This window comes from Hippopotamus amphibius, chromosome 12 (genome assembly GCF_030028045.1).
Source record: "Hippopotamus amphibius kiboko isolate mHipAmp2 chromosome 12, mHipAmp2.hap2, whole genome shotgun sequence".
NCBI lineage: Eukaryota > Metazoa > Chordata > Mammalia > Artiodactyla > Hippopotamidae > Hippopotamus > Hippopotamus amphibius.
Window position 1 is genome coordinate 1,555,133 of NC_080197.1, and position 17,792 is coordinate 1,572,924.

Here is a 17,792-nt window from a genome sequence, read left to right on the forward strand (position 1 = left end):
GGGCACCAGGGGGACAGCTGGTTGGAGCGACCAGCCGGGGCTGCCCTGGCATTGGCCAGCTGGGCAAGGCCTCTGCCCCCAACGCCCCCCTTCAGGGACGGGAAGAAGGCAGGGCCCCTTGTAGGGGTACAGCCCCCCCCACAGGCCCAGCCCTCCAGTCCTCCCTCCAGGCCAGGCATCAACAAGGAGGATTAATGCCGCCCACCAAGGGTTGTGTTTCCACAACCTCCCCCTGCTTCACCCCTTCGCTTCCACCATCACATAAAACACAGGCGCTCAGCGCAACCTGGATTTCAGAGTCACAATAATCTGTTAGCTAAGTACTGCATTCTTTGTTGCCAATCTGAAATTCAAATCTAACAGACGCAGAGACCCTCCGTGTTCCGCCACTGCGGGGGAGGGGCCGGGCTCTGAGGCTCCATCCAGCTCTTTGGGAGCCAGAAGAAGGGACCAGCGCTGGGCTGGGGGGATGGGGGGTTGGTGGCTGTGGCCTGGATCCCTGGGCCTGGCCAGGGGAGGGGTGCCCGCACCCTGCGGGTTCGGCCGTCGCAACCCTGAGGCTTGCTCTGTCCTTGGCCGTGGCTCCCAGAAGTCCCCACACGGGGAAGGGGCTGCCTACCCTGGGTAGGGCTGAAGTGAGCACGTTTAAGAGCCCCAGGCCAGGCCACGGGTGTCCCTACACTGCTGGGCCGCAGTGTCCCCACTGCACAGATGATGAAAACCAGGCAGTGGGGGTGGGGCGCCGAGCGTGGGCGTCCCTGCGCACCCCCAGTGCAGCGCGTGGCAGGCTCAGCGGGCTGGGCGGGGCGGCCTGCCCTGACCACAGCCAAGGCCGCAATCCTGCCGCCCCCACCCCACAGCCACAGCAGAACCTGGAGTGACTTCCTGGCTCTGGGAAAATATCAACCCACGGGTGCCCCCTGATTTCTGGCAAGGAAGGATTTTTTTCAAAGAATCAAAGGATTACGAGAGCGAGAGACCACCCAGGTGTCCCTTCTCGGGCACTCGCAGCCCCTCGGGCAGCCCTGGCCCCGACCCAGAGGCCCGTGGTCCCCTCTGCTCTGTTGGCCTCTTGCCCTTTCGGGAAAGGCGCCACGCTGGTCCTGCTGGGTCCGAGCCCTAGAGCCGCCTTGGTGGCGAGCCGATGAGTGCTATGGGCAGCACCCAGCACCGCACACGCACCTGCACGCGTGTGCACGTGTGACTCTGCATGTGCACACGTGTGTGCGCTCAGTTCCATGCGTGTTTTTACTGTGGTCAAATCCACACACCACTTACCCTTTCTAACCGCTTTAGGCGCACAGCTCCGCGGCCGCAGGCGCAGTCACACTGCTGTGCATCCATCCCCACCACCCACCTCCAGACCTTTCTCATCTTCCCAAACCGAGAGTCTGCCCATCACACACTCGGTCCTGTGCAACATCACCACCTGTCACGACACTACAAGGCCCCTCACGGGGCCCTTTCAGAGCCACAGCCACCTCCCCGCTCCCAAGCCTAACCACCGCCGACCATCTGCATGGAACCCACAGGCGCCCATGAGCGGTGCTGCTTGGAGCCGCCATCGGCTGCCCATCACCGGGCGGTGCGCTCCACGCCGTGGCATTTGAATGTGCGCCGTCCGTACACCCGCTGGTGTGTGTCCCCGCACACGTTTACTTCCCTGAACCCCTACCTCCCCAGCACATCTGTCCCCATGCCTCCAGTACCGTCCTGGCCCTGGGATGCAGCCCAGACCAGAAACAACGTGGGGGACGGGGGGCCACGCGCCTGAGACGGGCCAGCGCGGCCCAGGGCAGGGCCCTGGTGGGTCGGCTGTGTTTGGTCAGTTGGTCAGGGTGGTGGCCCCCCAGCTGTGGGCACTCATGGCGTGCCTAAGGGGGGCATTTCCACCCAGGCATTGGAGGCACAGACACCTGGTGTCCTGGAGGGGCCTTAAGTGTAGCCAGGCAGCAGCTGCCGCAGAGGACGGGGTGGGGGTGGGGGGACGGGCAGCAGGAGTGGGCAGGCCGGGTCGGGCTCGGTGAGGGCTGCGACTCCGCTCGGAGGGAGAGGGTTGTCTAGAGGCGGAGGAAGGATCCCTGCGTCAGGGATCCCCACCACCTGGGCGGCTGTGCAGGAAGACGAAGGGGCCTGGACACGGTATTAAATGGGGTGCTGACTGGGTTAAAGGGCACCCCTCAAATTCCCATCCACTGGACACTTACAATGTGAGCTTATCTGGAAACAGGGTTTTTGAAGATGGATTCAAGCAGGAGGGAGAGGAGGCCCTGCCAGGCGTGGAGCCCACCGCCCATGTGGGACCAGAGGCCGAGGACACGGAGAGGAAATCTCAGGGCAAGGCTGGTGGCTGGCACCTCTGGGAGATGGAACCGATAGGGGAGGAAGGACGCTGAGACAGAAACACCACCCAGAGGTAGAGAGAAACCCAGGCAAGGAAACCAGGGCCGCGTCAGCCCCCAGAGAACACGGGGCCCCCCCAGCCCACACCCCGCGGGCCTGATGCAGACCCTGGCCCCCCCAGTGCAGCCGCGGGGAGGGCACAGGAAAAGTGCTGTGAGAAGGTGCAGCCCCCAACCAGGGGCCAGAGGTCAACAGGGGGTGCCCCAGGCTGATGAAGGAAGCAAGAGCCACGCAGGTCTCGGAGCGGACTGCTCAGTGGAAACGGCCAGGAGAGACGGGCCTGGCCGTGGCTGGACCCGCGGCAGACGGGCCAGGACGGGGGGCCGGGCGGGCCGGGGGCTCTTGCTCGGCACCCGCTCTGTATTTTAAACACTCTTCATGCCAAGAGAAACCTGAATGCACCTAACACGGGCCACCGTGCACGCGCTCGTCCCACAGATATGCACCCGTGCCCCTCAGGGTCAGGTCCTGAGGCTGCCGGGGACACAGCCAAGAACAGGACAGAGCCCCCACCCTCTGGGGCGCCCCTGCCGTCCCAGCCACAGGAGGCAACGTGAGTGTCCCCCTCTGAAGAGCGCACGTGGCGGCGGCCAGCGGGCAAGATGAAAGGCCACGGGTAATGAACAGTCCTCAGCCCTGGCTTTACTCTTTGCGGTGGCCAAAGAGAGCGAGCAAACAGTTGCAAACCCATCTCTGGTCTCCAGAACACAAGGGCCTCTGAAATGACAAGACGTTAAAACAAAGCTTCAGGTGAAGAACTCCTGTCTAGTTGCAGATCTGATGTCAGATCAAAACAGAATTGCTCCTGAAAGCCCAGGCGCTGGCTGATTATTCGAGGCTTGCCCAGCCCCCATGTGCGGAAGAGACTCTGGCTTGAGCCTGCTCAGCGACCTGGCTGCCTCGGGCCCCAGGCCCCTTCCTCACCTCATCCTTTAGAGCCTCAGGGACCACGTCAGAGGCATCAGCCTTTATTTGGGGGAAACAAAAGTTCTAGAGCGTTTTGCTGAAGAGTGGGTTACGAGCAGCTGCACCGTCCTCACGCGGCACCTGCAGCCTGGGGATGCCGGGGGGTGGGTGCGGCTCCCACTGCCACCTGGACGCACAAACCTGAGCCGCGAGCTGCCCTGGGGGACGGCGCTGCCCCGCCCCGCCCGCCCGCAGTTAATAACCCACGCGGGTACTGAGCCAGCGGGTCAGAGCCGCGCGGCCCTGGGTCGGATATTGGGAGCATTCAGTCATGAAGCCCGGCTCACAGAGCACAGCACCGTCTGGGACAACAGGGCGGGTGTCATCCTTGTCGCTTCCCTCAGACGGCGGCATCTGAGAACAGCATCGCGCCTGCTCCTCCGCTGCCGGGCGCCCGCACATGCCTCCTCTTCCCCGGCCCTCACACAACAGACACAGCAACCCTGCAAAGCTGCGCTTGGTGGGGTGTGTCGACAGCTGTGGAATCAAAGGCCCACCTCGGCGACAGCTGCCACCACCTGCAGGGCAGCGGGCCACGCTGGCTCCCGTCTGCCAAGTGCCCTCGGCAGCATTTGGTGACGGCAGCCAGAGCGTGGGCCCTGCTAATTAAGGGCCGATTACCACAGGCGAGCCCATCGCAGCATGTCAGCCACATGCAGGCGGGCGGGAAGTACTGGGGACAGCCTGGCGGATGCATGAGCGTCCGCCATCGAGGGGTCCTAGGCCGAGGACAGGCGGCATGTTGGTGCGGGGCCCCGAGCTGGCGGGAAGGCTGCCGCACCAAGCCCTCCTATTCTGCGGGCTCTTCCTCATCTCCAGGCGCCGTCAGCCTGCCCGAGCGCTACCACGCCCGCTACCAGCGGAGCGGCTGGCGGCCAAGTTCCAGCTCTGAGGCCACGTGGTCGTCGTACAGCTCCTTCAGACGCAGCAGCAGCTCCTCCAGGTTCTCCCCAGTGGCCGCCGACAGGGCGATGGCCTCCCGGCCCAGATGGGCCTGCAGCTGGGGCAGCCGGGCTCTGGCCTGAGGGAGGTCAACCTTGTTGGCCACGATGGCGTGGGGTCTCTGGGACAGGCCTGCCTCGTACTGCTCCAGCTCGTACTTCAGGTCGTCCAGCTGCGTCCATGGCTCTGGCACCGAGAGGTCCAGCACGAACAGGAGGAAGGGGCAGCGCTCGACGTGCCTGAGGAAGGCCAAGCCCAGGCCCCTGTTCTGGTGGGCACCGCGGATGATGCCGGGGATGTCGGCCACTGCGGACGAGAGGAGAGCATGGTCGGGGTGGGGGAAACCCGGGCCCTCTGAGTTCTGAGACTCTCCTTCCAAGGAACACCTTGCAAGTGAAGCTGTTCAATTTACCGCCTTGGTGATCCATCAGGCCAATCGCCATCCGAGGCGTTTCAGCTTTTAGCTTTGCTAACGCTTTGAAATGTTTGGGTGACAGGCGTGATGACAGATCAATCTAATAAGAACTGCGTAACACATTCCAGTCCTCCTGGCTTCAAAAATGATTCCAAAAGGGGGAGAACAGCTTCCTGTAATCTATTAATAATTTGATCACCAATAGAAATTATGACGGAGTCCTCTGCAAATATAAAGTGCTATACAAATCACATCGCCAGCAGGCTTACTATTTTTAATGGGTACATTATCTTCTGGAAAAAGTTTTCTTCTCTCAAAATGGTACAGGGAAAGCTTTTAAGTCACATGCTGTCCACATGACTGATGTTGCCGAGCTCCCCATAAATGAGAGAGAACAGAGGCGGCGAGAAGCGGTAATGTCCTCAGGTTTGGAATTTAAAGTCAAACTCCTGAACTGCCACTAACAGATGCCTGGGGGAGGGGGTGGGAAGCAAATCTAAAGCCTGATTTTGATGGAGAACTACAATTTTTAAATGAGAAAACAATGCTACGTGTAAGAGTTACATAAGCTTTGCTCTGAAGCCCATCACCACCTGAGCCTCTGAGAGATCCTGGCGTCCTACCTGCTACCTGCTGGTGGTCCTCATAGTGGACAACCCCCACGTGGGGCTTCAGGGTCGTGAAAGGGTAGGAAGCCACAGCGGGCCTCGCGTTCGAGATGGCCCGGAGAAGCGAGGACTTGCCCGTGTTGGGGAACCCAACCTGGAAGAGAGTGACGACGCACCGTCACCACCGGGTCTGTGCCCGGCCGAGGTCGGGCACGGGGACAAGTGAGAGCAGGGCTTCTGACGCAGCCAGCGGGATCGGGCAGGAGAAAGCGAGCGGCCCGGATGCCACTCTTCCAGGCGAGTCCCCCACCAGGGACGGTGGGCGTCCTCCCGCCGGAGCCTCAGGTGACACCCACCAGCCCAGCGTGCGCCACTGTCTTGAGCTCCAGGAAGAGGACACGTTCCTGACCCGGCTGTCCAGGGGTGCACGTTACGGGCGCACGGTTGTCGTTGGCCAGGAAGAAGCGGTTGCCCTTCCCGCCTGCCCCGCCCAGCGCCGCGATGAACTCGTCGCCCGGGCGCGAGAGGTCAGCCAGTACTTCACTCCCCTCCTTCACCAAAGTGCCCACGGGGACCTGAAACACAACACAGTGTTTACAGGACCGCAGCAGCAGGGGCTGCGCGCCTGGAAAGGGCCAGCCTACAGGGTTCTTGAGGGGCTGCTGCACTGCAGGCAAACTGCATACATGGCTTTTCCGACAGCACTTCGAAAGCATCGGTGGACAGAAGCCTCTGGAACATGAGAGAGCTGCTGAGAGCACACTCTCTGCTCCCAGGGAGGTGCTCGAGAGGCTAGGCGGGGGTGGCTCGCGGGGCTGGAGACAGGGAGGCAGACCTGAGGGCCCCTCACTGTAAACAATACTCGTCTCACATGATATGAAATCCGCACAGAGTCCCCGTCTGGGCCCGCTTCGTGGAGGACGGGGTCCCTCTGGACCTCCCAGCAGGACCTGGGGGCTTGGTGGCCCAGATGGGGACAGTGGGCTAGGCAGCCCGGCCTACCCGGATGTAGAGGACCGCACCGCTTCGCCCGAAGCAGTTCTTCTTGCCGCCGGCTTCTCCGTCAGACCCCCGGTACCGAGACAGGACGGAGGACAGGGACCTGACCTGCTGGTCAACTGCAAGTAAGAGAGAGGAGTGTCACCTCCATGTTAAAGGCAGACCCGTCTCACGTTGTTAAGCGTCTACTGTTCAGATTAAAAATATCAAGGATGCACGTGGGAATGTGGAACGAAGTTATGGCAAAAGTTACTAAACTAGCAATGTGATTTTTTGAAAAAGCTAAATTCTTAATTTCTTTCAAAAAATACAATTTCCCCCAAATTCAAAATTTCCCATCATGTCATCATCAACTTGAAAACAGCTGTACTTATGCTGCTGTGGTGAACGCTTACTGAGTGGACCAGTCTGCTAAGCACTTGTGCTCCCTGTGTGCTGGGTGGTCAATACCCCTTTAGCCTCGGACAGAGACAGTAACAGATTTAACCCTTTGACACGTTGTATCAGAATGTTAGATTCCCTGACAGTAAACTGTCTTTGTGTTCCTGAAATAAAAAAAAATAAAAAAAAACATCAAAATTGGTTTTGGGTGGATTATGGAAATGTGAACACCCACATAAGTTAATCAAATGATGTCCATGGTCAATTTTTGAATTCAAATTCCTATTAGGAGAAGGAGAAAACACCCCACCCCAGAGGTGCGCAGACACAGCGAGCTTCCCCCAGACACCCCTCCGGGCACCTGCCTCTCAGGATGACGTGGCCGCCGTTGCCCCCGTCGCCACCATCGGGGCCTCCAAACTCCTTCCGGGGCTCACTGTGGAAGCAGCTCGCCCCGTCGCCTCCGCGTCCCCCTTGCACAAGCACTCGGCGATGGTCCACAAAGTGCCTCTTCTGCAGAGAGCACAAAACACCCTGGGCATTCTTAACTCTGCAGTCCTTCCGGGGGTCCAAGCAGCCATTTGAAATGTACCTTTTCCACCTATGACAGGCTTTAAAAGTAAAAGCTAATGATACGAATATCACTAATCGCTCCTAAAATGCAAATACAAGAAAGAGTTCCCACAAGTCACGGCTATTTGTAGGCAAATGTAGATCAGCAACGCAGATGTAAAAAGTGGTCACTGTGGAATACACAGCCCAGTAACGAACTCCACACGAACCACCTCAACAAGCTGGGTTTTAGGAGATCTTCCTTAAATAAAGCGTCTTCCCAGCTTTCTCAAGTAGAAACACAGGATTGAAATCACAGGTCTTTCCTAATGGGAAGTTCCGTTCCTCAGAACGGGGCAATGAGAGTGACAGTCCCCAGGCCACTGTCAGGCTCCCAACTAAGAGCGGAAGTCTCCTGGGGCTGACTGAATACGATGGCTCCTCTTTTAGATGTGGGGATGCAAACAGGGCCCTTAACTGAGAGCAGGTTCTTCTCCAGGTCCCTAAGGGAGACACAGCCCCCTAAAGAATCACAACTAACTAACCAGGCTAAATTAAAAAAATTATATTTATTTGGCTGCTCTGGTCTTAGCTGCAGCATGTGGGATCACGTGGGATCAGGTTCCCTGACCAGGGACTGAACCCGGGCCCCTGGTCTTGGGAGCACGGAGCCTTCACCAGCAGACCACCAGGGAAGCCCCCCGACCAGGTTAACATTTAACAAACAGTCACTCACGAGGTAAGACGTGCAGCCGCCCGCAGCGCCAGGGTGCAGTGTCGGGGACACCACCCCCAGCCCAGCCGTCCTGCCCCAGGAGCTGCCTGCTTCCCGCAGGAGCGCACAGGCTGCGTGGCCGCCCACAAGGCCCCTCCATGGGGACCAGGGCATCTGCATTCCCGTGCACTCCTCCACAAGCAGGTCTCTTTTTTTAAAGGGAACACAGACGTATCTTACGGTGCTTGGCACCACCACATGGAAAAACCATGAATTACTGTTTCCAAATCACAATGTATAATTTTGAACATAACAGAAACCAACCCGATGGGGAAAAACACAGCTGATGAGCGTCTCAGAGCCAACGGCCGCCTTCTGGGGAGCAGACAAAACCTCCTGCGGACGTGGTATGCTCGAGCACACGTGCCGACTGCCAAAGTGATTCCTACACAGGAAGGACCCTCTGCCCTAATGAGCCTTACTTGGGATCCCCACTTAGGAGGAAACAAAGGACCATAAACATGTGTACTCTTGAATGTAATTAAATATCATTCTGTTCTAAATAGGTTTTGGTAAGCAGAATAACAAAACATGTAAGACTTTGCGAACTATAAAGGTGTATGTCCACCCCCCCATGTTATAAATGAAGAACTATTCACGCACATCTAAGAGTACACACAGCACATATCTCAGACACACAAGCTAACGAGACATAAGCCCCAAGCACCCTCCCGGCCAAGGGAGCGAGCAAGGTCCTCACTTCTGCCCACTGGGCACCGCCCAGAGCCGCCACAATTTCAGGCCAGCACAGTATTTGGTACCCGCAGGCCTTCATCTCACATCCTCATTTTCAAGGACAAAAGAAGACAAGATAACGAGAGCTCAGGACGATGACGCCCTGCGCCTTTGGACGGGGAAACTGCAGACAAATTCCTTCAAGGCAGAAGTCTCACCAGTTTTTTCTCCGAGAGCAGTTTCTTCCCGGGGGGTTCCTGGCGCTTGGTGCAGTCCACACAGCCGACCGAGAGCAGCCTGGGAGAAGTGTGCTTCTCCAGCACCCCACGTGGCATCCAGCACCCCACGCCCTCCAACACTGCCTGGCATCTCGCTGAGAAAAGCTTTGATGGTATCATGACTCTTTAACAAAAGTCAAGTTGGCAAAATAGGATGCGAAACCGCAGCTAAAGAAGTGCAAGCGCCCAGCACAGGAGTCCTGATGTGCGTTTCTGAAACAAATAAATCAACCAATGAACGACTCTCTTACTTCACTCACCACCTTCCACCTGAGTCACACCCTATTAGCCTACGTGCTACTTGGAGGGCACTCGCTATGGCCTAGCGGTTAGGACTCTGGGCTTTCACTGCCGGGGTCCCGGGTTCCATCCCCGGTCAGGGAACTGAGATCCCACCAGCCACGCAGTGCAGCGTGGCCAAAAAAAGTCTCCTTAGTCTATATGCTACTTGGGGGAAAGACTTGTGTACAGAGGATTTAAATCAATAAATCTCCTGCAACTCTGGATGTACCCCCCTACAGAATACCAAATATCTGCTAAATGAAAATATTAAAAAGGAAATGTGAGCCTCAAATCAAAACTTCTTAAAACTAACGACACCCACTTCCTCAGATGCTATTGTATATCCTGCGCAGTTTAAAACGGTCCACCTGGAATACAGCGGGATATTTCCTGGGGGTGCAGTGGGCCACCCCCAGCCTCTGCCCCTTCCCCAGCGTAAGCCAGGACAGTGCACTCATCTGGAGGACGGACTGGGCAGGGAGGAGAGGACGTGCCTGGCCCACATGAGAACTCGGTCGCTGTGAGCTACTTTTCATTAACGAAGAAGCGTGTACACCATCGCGTGTTCGTTAGAGCTTGTGACAGTTCTGCACCTTGCGGTGCTGAGGGGCAACACGGGGAGTCTCAGACCGGCCCTCCAGGAGGTGGCAGCCACCCCCTACTCTGCTGTTCCGAACACCTACCCACTGCCAGATGTCCCCGTGCTACGGGCACCCCGTGCACGTAAAAGGAAGCAGATGAGACTTTCCTCCCGTTGTTAAGTATGAACTGGACATACAGAAGGAATATCAATGTCCACGTACAATTTTAAAAATAATTATAAAGCCACCGTGTGCATAACACAGCAGGTGAGGAAACAGAATTTGCCTCTTCCCTTGAAGCCCCTCCTGTGCACCTCCTGCTCCATACCCCCCGCCCCTCCTGAAAAGGAGATACTTTCTTGGTGAGAGTGATTCCCTCCACACTGAAAAGCTGTACTTTCTGTCTGGAAACACTCAGTTATAGAAAACTTGGAAGAACAGTACAAAGCAAAGTTTCCCTGAATCACTTGAGGGTGAGCGGCCGACCTGACACCCGCCCCCGGGACACTGCAGTGTGGTTCCCTGTGGACGAGGGCACCCGCTACAGAACCGGGGGGACCTCTGAAACCACGCCACCAGCCACGCTCACACGCCCAGGTCTGGCTGACTGTCCGGGTAGCACCTCCCACAGCAGAGGGTCCCGTTCAGAACCAGGAGCTGCGTTCTGCTGTCCCGTCTCCGCAGCCCCTCTCTGACGCTCGTGCCCTTGACCCCAGGAAGGTCACAGGCCAGGTGTTCTGCAGCACGTCCTCGCTTTCCCCGTGACTGACGTCCCCTCGTGATGCGTCACGTGGCCTTGCTCCCCCTGCACGAGGAGCTCTAGCCCGGGGGGGCCCTGCCCGGTGTCCCCGCCGTCGGGGCGCCCCTCCCTCCCTGTGCAGCGATGAGGACCCGGGGGGAGCTGCTCTGAGACGGTGCGAAACCCGTTCCCCATGAACCACCCATTTACTCGTTTCCAGGGGCTCGGGTTCCTGTTTTATTCAGTTAGCTACTCCCTTACTATCATTTACTTTGACGCTCAAACTGTCTCTGGTCTGGGCAGTGGCAGCCCATCCCGCTGGCTTTGGTGTCCTTCTGACACGCGCCCGTCAACCTGTGAGCACCTCCCTGCTTCCTGGCACAAAATGTTCCAGGCTCACCTGGTACTTTCCCTGGTTGACCCTGAAATCAGCCTTTACTGCAAGGAGCCCTGGTTCCTTTTAGTGGAGGGTGGTATTTGGAAGCCCACCTATGTGCTGGGGGTGCTCAGGGGCCCCGGGTGGGACTGCTCGTGGTTCCTCCCAGCGGACAGAGCAGAAGAAGTAAACACATCTGCACCTAACACCCACATCTGGAGTCACTGCCACACGAATCCGCCCACGGTTCCGCACCAGTGTCTTTTGAAAACCATGCGTCCACAGCTATACTCCCAATTCCAGTTTACCACCACACGGTTCTGTCTGGTTTCCTCTTTCTGTCTTTGCAAGTCCGTCCTCTGACCTTCAGAATCCTGGCTCCATTATCCTCAGGACACTTGTTTACTTGCTCGACCCCCACAGTAACCAACTCTCACCTCCTACCTTCACGCTCCCCCCTTCCTCTGGGCCACCTGCCACAGGGACGCCCTCCTCTTGCCAGCTTCCTGTAAATGTACTCTTCTAAATAAACCTTTATTTTGAAATGATTTTAGATTTACAGAAAAGGTGATATTCCCACAGACATCTTACCCAGTTTCCCCTAATACTAGCATCTTACATGATGGGAGTACATGTGTCAAAACTAAGAAATCAACCCTGCTGTGTTATTATTAATTAAACTCAAGATGGCATTCAGATTTCACGTCTCCCCATGAATATCCCTTTTTCTGCTCCAGGATCCCACACTGCATTAAGCCATCAAAAAAGGTATTTTTAAAGTGCTAAAAGAAAAAAAAGTCCACGAGCATTATTACACAGCCAGTGAAAACACCCTTCGGGGGGAGGTGAAGTAAGACATGCCAGGTGGTAGGAGACCAGGAAGCTGTGTCTCCACAAGCAGCACCCCAGAAAGAAAACAACACTTGAGGAAAACCCCGACCTTTAGGAGTGAGGAGAGAGCAACAGGGATGGTAAGTATAAAAAAATACTTTCTCCCTTGTGAGAGTTTTAAAATATGTATGACTGTAGGAAGAAACGATTACCTGTAACACTGCCCAGTGGGTTTCCCATGCACGCAGCAGTGCTCGCAGGGTTCCCACAGTGCTGTGAAGTGGCACAGTCTTCAGTCTAAGTGGACCACGAAAGCTGACGTGTGTGCCTGTCATCTGCAGAGCAACCCCTAAAGCACACCTCAGAGACCCATCCACAAGCCAGTAAGCAGAGGAAGTGGACTGCTAAAAGCCGTTCCAATCACTCAAAAGAAAGGGGGCAGCAGACAAACAGGAGGAACAAAGAGAAAACAAAAAACAAAAGGTACCCCTAACCCTGACCATAAGTGCAGCTCAGACAAAACAGACTTCCAGAAACACAGCCTTACCTGCGAGGAACAAAGACAGGCTTGATAGTGACAAAAGGATCCGTCGTCGGGGAGGCCTGACGGTTAAAAACGCGCAAGAGCCTAATACGAGAGGCGCGGTACAGACAGCAGCCCTGGACAGAACCAAAGGGAGAAACACAGCATTCCACAACGACAGCAGCAAAGCTTAACGCCGCTCTCTCAGGAAGTGATGAAACGAGTAGCTGAAAAACAAAACAAACAATCAGAAACCGTAAAGAGCCAGAAAATCCGAACGGTGCTTTCAACAACACGGACTAGCTGACATTTATAGAATGTACCTCCAGCAACTACAGCATACATGCTGTGTGCAGCTGCATGTGACAGTCACCAGGACAGACAGCACCGCGGGGCACAGGAGGGGTCTCAGTAAACTCAAAAGCAGCGGGACTTCCTGGCGGTCCGGTGGTTAGGACTCCGCCTTCCAGCGCAGGGGACGTGGGTTTGATCCCCGGTTGGGGAGCTAAGATCCCACATGCTATTGGGCAACTAAACCTGTGTGCCGTAACTATTGAGCCCACGTGCCACAACTAGAGAGAAGCCTGCATGCCACAAGAAATCCCACATGCTGCAACTAAGACCTGACGCAGACAAAGAAATATATGTTTTTTAAAAACATTAAAAATGGTCCCCATCAGGGCTTCCCAGATGGTTCAGTGGTTAAAAATCCGCCTGCCAATGCAGGGGACACAGGTGCGATCCCTGGTCCAGGAAGATCCCACATACTGCGGAGCAACTAAGCCCGTGCACCACAACTACTGAGCCTGCGCTCTAGAGCCTGCAAGCCACAACTACTGAAGCACGTGTGCCTAGAGCCTGTGCTCTGCAACAAGAGAAGCCACCACAATGAGGAGCCCGTGCACCACAACAAAGAGTAGCCCCTGCTCTCCACAAGTAGAGAAAGCCCGCGCGCAGCAACAAAGACCCAACACAGCCTAAATGAATGAATGAATGAATGAATGAATGAAAGGCGTTCACAGTCCTTAAAAAAAAAAACCTTTAAAAATAAACTTAAAAGGATAGAAATCATATTAAGTATATTCTCTAAACACAACAGAATTGAAGTCAATAAATATAATCTGATAAGCAAAAGAAGAAATCAAAAAATATTTTGAACTGAATGAAAGTACACCATACTGAAACTCATGGGATGCAGCTAAAGTAGTGGTTAGAGGGGAACTTTTAGCTCTAAATGCTTCTGTTAGTAAAAAGAAGAAAAATCTAAAATCAGTGACTTAAGGTTTCAAATCAAGAAACCAGAGAGAGGAGACTTCCCTGGTGGTCCAGTGCCTAAGACTCCACGTTCCCAATGTAGGGGGCCCAGGTTCGATCCCTGGTCAGGGAACTAGATCCCACACGCATGCCCCAACTAACAGCCTGCATGTTGCAATGAAAGACCCTGCATGCCACTACTAAGACCCGGCACAGCCAAATAAATAAATAAATATTAAAAGAAAGAAAGAAACCAGAGAGAAGAACAAAGTGAGTGGAAAGAAGGAAATAATAAAGAGCAGAAATAAATGAAATTGAAAACTGAGAACTTAAAAATACCACAGCTTAAAAACTGGCTCAGTGAAAAAATAAACAGGACAGACAAACCTCCAGCTAGACTGATGAACAGAGAACACAAATCGCCAAGGTCCGGGGTCATCGGTACAAACCCTACAGGCACTGAAAGAGTAAAAGAACACCACGAACAACTTTTTGTCAACAAATTCAACAACTGATGTGAAATGGACAAATTTTTTGAAAAACACAACTACCAAATAAACAACAAAAACAGAGAGTCCCAACAGCCTCATATCTACTAAAGAAGTTAAATTTGTTATAAAAGAACATTCCCAGAAGGAGGACTCCAGACTCAGACGGTTTTACTGGTAAATTCTATCAAACATTCAAGAAAGAAATAACAGCAAACTTACAAAAATTTTTTCAGAAAATACAGGAAGTGAGATCACTATCCAACTCATTTGCTGAGGCCAGCAAAAGCCCAGCACCAAAACCTGACATTATGAAAAGAAAATGACAGCCCAACACCTCTCATGAATAAGAAGCAAAGAATCCTTAACAAAGTGTCCAACTGTGCCCAGCAGTAGAGAAAGGGTCACAGACCAGGACCAAGGAGGCTGATTTCTGGAGCCTAAGGCTTCACCAGCAATCAGACCTCCTCACTCACCTCATGGTGACAACCACAGACACCTGACAAAAGGTCATCACCATTCATGGTTAGGAAAACGAAACGACACAGCAAACTAGGAACGGAAGGTGACATCTTTACTTGATAAAAGGCATCTACAGAAGGCCTACAGCTAACACCATACAGACTGGAGACAGAACTGTCACCCCGAGACGGCGCAAAAGGCAAGGGTGTCCATGTTCACCACATCTACAGAACCCTGTCCTTCAGACACTGCAATAAGCAATTAAAAAAATAAAAAAGGAGAGCTAAAACTGCAAACAATATGATCGCCTCCACAGCAAATCCCAGGGAAATCCACAAAACAAAGGTTAGAATTAATATACAAAGAAGCAAGGTTATAGGTTACAAGGTTAATTTGCAAAAATTAATGTGTTCTACACTAGCAGCAAACTGTAAAATGAAGTTAAGAGAACAATCCCATTTATTGCGACACCAATTACAAAAGCATCTAGAAATAAATTCAACAGTAAACATTTAAGACCTCTACCTCACTACTGGCAAGATACTGTTCTAAGTATTTTGGGGGGATTAATGCATTAAGCTCTAACAATAACCTTGTAAAGAAAGTACAGGTGAGGACTCTGAGGCGAGAGAGATGAAGTGACTCACCCAAGGTCACGGATCTCTCAGATGGGAGGAGCAGGAGCAGAGGGTGACGTCGTCAGGGGGCAAAGACAACCACCTGATCCTCAAAGAAGCACGGCCACAGCCAAGCCTGCTGGAGAGCTACGCCAGGCGTTCCGGCCGGGGTGAAAACCAAGCTTCTCGGCACTGGTAACAGGAAACCTGAAGGAGATCAATGGAAGAGGTGATCAACCGGAAAGCCAACCAGAACCTGAACCCTGAACCTTGCCTAATTTGGAGTAGTCCTCCTTTCTGCCTTTTGTATTTGCTTGGAAAAACCTCCTAAATGCACACCGTGGCTCTCCCTTGCCAGGTGAACAAGTTCACTTTGGTTTCACACGACTATTTGGCCTTTGTTTTCCTTCTAACGCTTTACCTTCTCTGGCCAATAGCCCCACGTGGCTACTAAGTTTACATTAACTAAAAAAAATTTAAACTTAAAAATTCAGTCTCTCAGCCACACAAGCCACATTTCAAGTGTTCACAGCCACGTGTGGCCTGTGGGTACCACACTGGATAGCACCCACTAGAACACTTCCACCATTACAGAACGTTCTACTGGACAGCACTGGTCCATATTGTGCGGTGCAAACTCAGATTCCTCCTAGAAGCATCTCCTTCCTGCACCCAGTGGAGCAGAATACAAAAGGTGCAACCGTGGTGAAAGCCGAGGGCCCAGAGTCAATAAGCCTTCATGATTACAGGACGGGGGCTTTTAAAAATGCTGGGAAGGCGCTCAATACACAGCAAGGGCTCCACTTTGTCCCGTAAAGTGTGAACATCAGTCCTACTGGTCCGTACACGTTATAATTTGCCAGGAGCCCCCTCTAAGTTCCTTCTATGGAAATCTTGAAATGCATTCCATGGGCGTTCCCCAGCGGTCCAGTGGTCAGGACTCAGTGCTCTCACTGCCAAGGGCCCAGGTTCAGTCCCTGGTCAGGGAACTAAGATTACCCTTAAGCTGTGCAGCCAAAAAAAAAAAAAAAAGGATTCCTTACAACAACCCTATGGGGGGGGGGCGGTAATACTGCAGGCTAGGTTTTTTCCATTGCTTTTCTAGACCCCCTTTCCACCCTGCTCTGCCTCGAGAGCCTAGCCTGCATACCACCCTCAGCTACCTTGCAGCAGGGCAGACTGGAGGGAAGAGCAGGAGGGCTGGATCCTGACGGAAGGCTGTAGCTCCAGCCCAGGAAGCCCTGTCTATACAGCTCTCTCCTGGTCCTGTAACTGCCCCTCCCCTTATCCTGTGGGTGTCCAGGAGCAGAAGCAACTCCGCTGTCACCAGCTCCAGATAAAAACACCAACTCTGATGCTTCCCTGCACACTACCCTTTAAACAAAACCTTTACGAAGCCTCCTTAAATTATCCTAAAGTGATGGTGCCATAATTCCCGATCATTACATTTTTTATAACCGCCCCCCCCCCCCATGCTGCGTGGCACGCGGGATCTCAGTTCCCCGACCAGGGATCGAACCCGCGCCCCCTGCAGTGGAAGCGCCCAGCCGTAACCACGGGACCGCCAGGGAAGCCCCTGTATGCCCGTTTTAAAGCAGCGGAGGCTGAGGCTCGGGCTGCCACCTGCCCAAGTCACAGTGTCCTCAGTGCCCGTATTTCACAGCAAGACTCTTCAAGCGAAGGATGCAGATACGACCGCCCCCCAAGGGAACCGAGGCGCTGGTCGTTTGAAAAGAATCCGTTCTGTGCTCCTTCACTTTGGACACGTTTCCTCTGCTGAAACATCTGCCTGAGACCTGCCTTGCATTTGAAGGCGTGACCTCCTTTCCGCTCGCGTCGTGAGAAGGGGCGGCCACAGAAGGAAGCCCGCTCCCCCGACAGGTCCGCGAGCAGGACGGACCCGGCCCGGCCCGCCCGGAGCCGCCTCTCACGCGCGCACGCGCCTCTGGCCACCGCGCGCCGCAGCAAGCGGGGAGCCACTCCGCGAGGAAGCGCTGCTCACGCAGGACCTCGGCCCGAGGCCGTCTCCGGGCCACCCGAGCGCGACCACGCGGGCGGAGGAGAGGCAGGAAGCCCGGGCCGGGGCCCCGAGGGTGCGCCCGGCTCCGCGCCCCCTACCCCGGGGTCCCGAGACGCCGCCCGCACTCACCGCCCGGGTGCAGTCACTTCCGGGACGAGGCCGCCTCCGGGGATCACTGCCGGGGCCGGCCCCGCCTGCGGAGGGCTCCCGGCGCGCATGTGCGGAAGGGGTGGGGGGGGCGCTGCCCGCGTCCGAGCCGGGACGAGCCGAGCCGGGACGAGCCGAGCCGGGACGAGCCGAGCCGGGACGAGCCGAGCCGGGACGAGCCGAGCCGGGACGAGCCGAGCCGGGACGAGCCGAGCCGGGACGAGCCGAGCCGGGACGAGCCGAGCCGAGCGGGGTCTCCGGCACGGGGGCGGGGGCTCCTCGGGACGCAGCGACCCGGGCCCGGCCGCGCTCGCCGCGCCGGGGCTTCCGCTGCCCCATCACCTCACGGACACTCAGTCTCCAGGACGGTTCATCGAAGAGCCAGTTTATTAATCACACCAAAGGCATAAACAACGGAGACGCCACAGTCCGACTGAGGAGGGAAACGGGCGGACGAGGACGGTGGTCCGAGAACGGG

The 17,792-nt window shown here is 55.2% G+C and overlaps 1 protein-coding gene across 7 annotated transcripts; it reads right to left on the minus strand.

Annotated features, from left to right (window-relative positions):
• Nucleotides 1–3,141: 3,141 nt before the first annotated feature.
• Nucleotides 3,142–17,635, minus strand: MTG2 (mitochondrial ribosome associated GTPase 2). 7 transcript variants are annotated; one of them, XM_057701482.1, is made up of 10 exons: nt 17,297–17,635; nt 15,178–15,354; nt 12,351–12,553; nt 12,016–12,100; nt 8,935–9,207; nt 7,080–7,325; nt 6,337–6,452; nt 5,691–5,909; nt 5,350–5,488; nt 3,146–4,617 (listed from the first exon to the last, which is right to left on the minus strand). In XM_057701482.1, exons 5-10 carry the CDS (start codon nt 9,083–9,085, stop codon nt 4,223–4,225), a joined length of 1,266 nt encoding a protein of 421 aa, XP_057557465.1. In that variant the 5' UTR covers nt 9,086–9,207; nt 12,016–12,100; nt 12,351–12,553; nt 15,178–15,354; nt 17,297–17,635; the 3' UTR covers nt 3,146–4,222. The 7 variants fall into 7 exon arrangements, with proteins under 7 accessions (XP_057557470.1, XP_057557465.1, XP_057557466.1 ...); XM_057701483.1 differs by lacking the exon at nt 17,297–17,635 and adding an exon at nt 16,771–16,789; XM_057701485.1 differs by having other exon boundaries at nt 3,149–4,617; nt 7,080–7,227.
• Between the last annotated feature and the right edge of the window lie 157 nt (nt 17,636–17,792).

Excerpts from the sequence above, each read along its gene's own strand:
- MTG2 (XM_057701482.1), bottom strand. The coding sequence starts at position 9,085 with ATGCCAGGCAGTGTTGGAGGGCGTGGGGTGCTGGATGCCACGTGGGGT. Across the intron at positions 7,326-8,934 it reads TGCTCTCGGAGAAAAAACTG|CCTGTCATAGGTGGAAAAGG; the intron begins GTGAGACTTCTG and ends TTACTTTTAAAG. Across the intron at positions 4,618-5,349 it reads GGACCACCAGCAGGTAGCAG|TGGCCGACATCCCCGGCATC; the intron begins GTAGGACGCCAG and ends TCTCGTCCGCAG.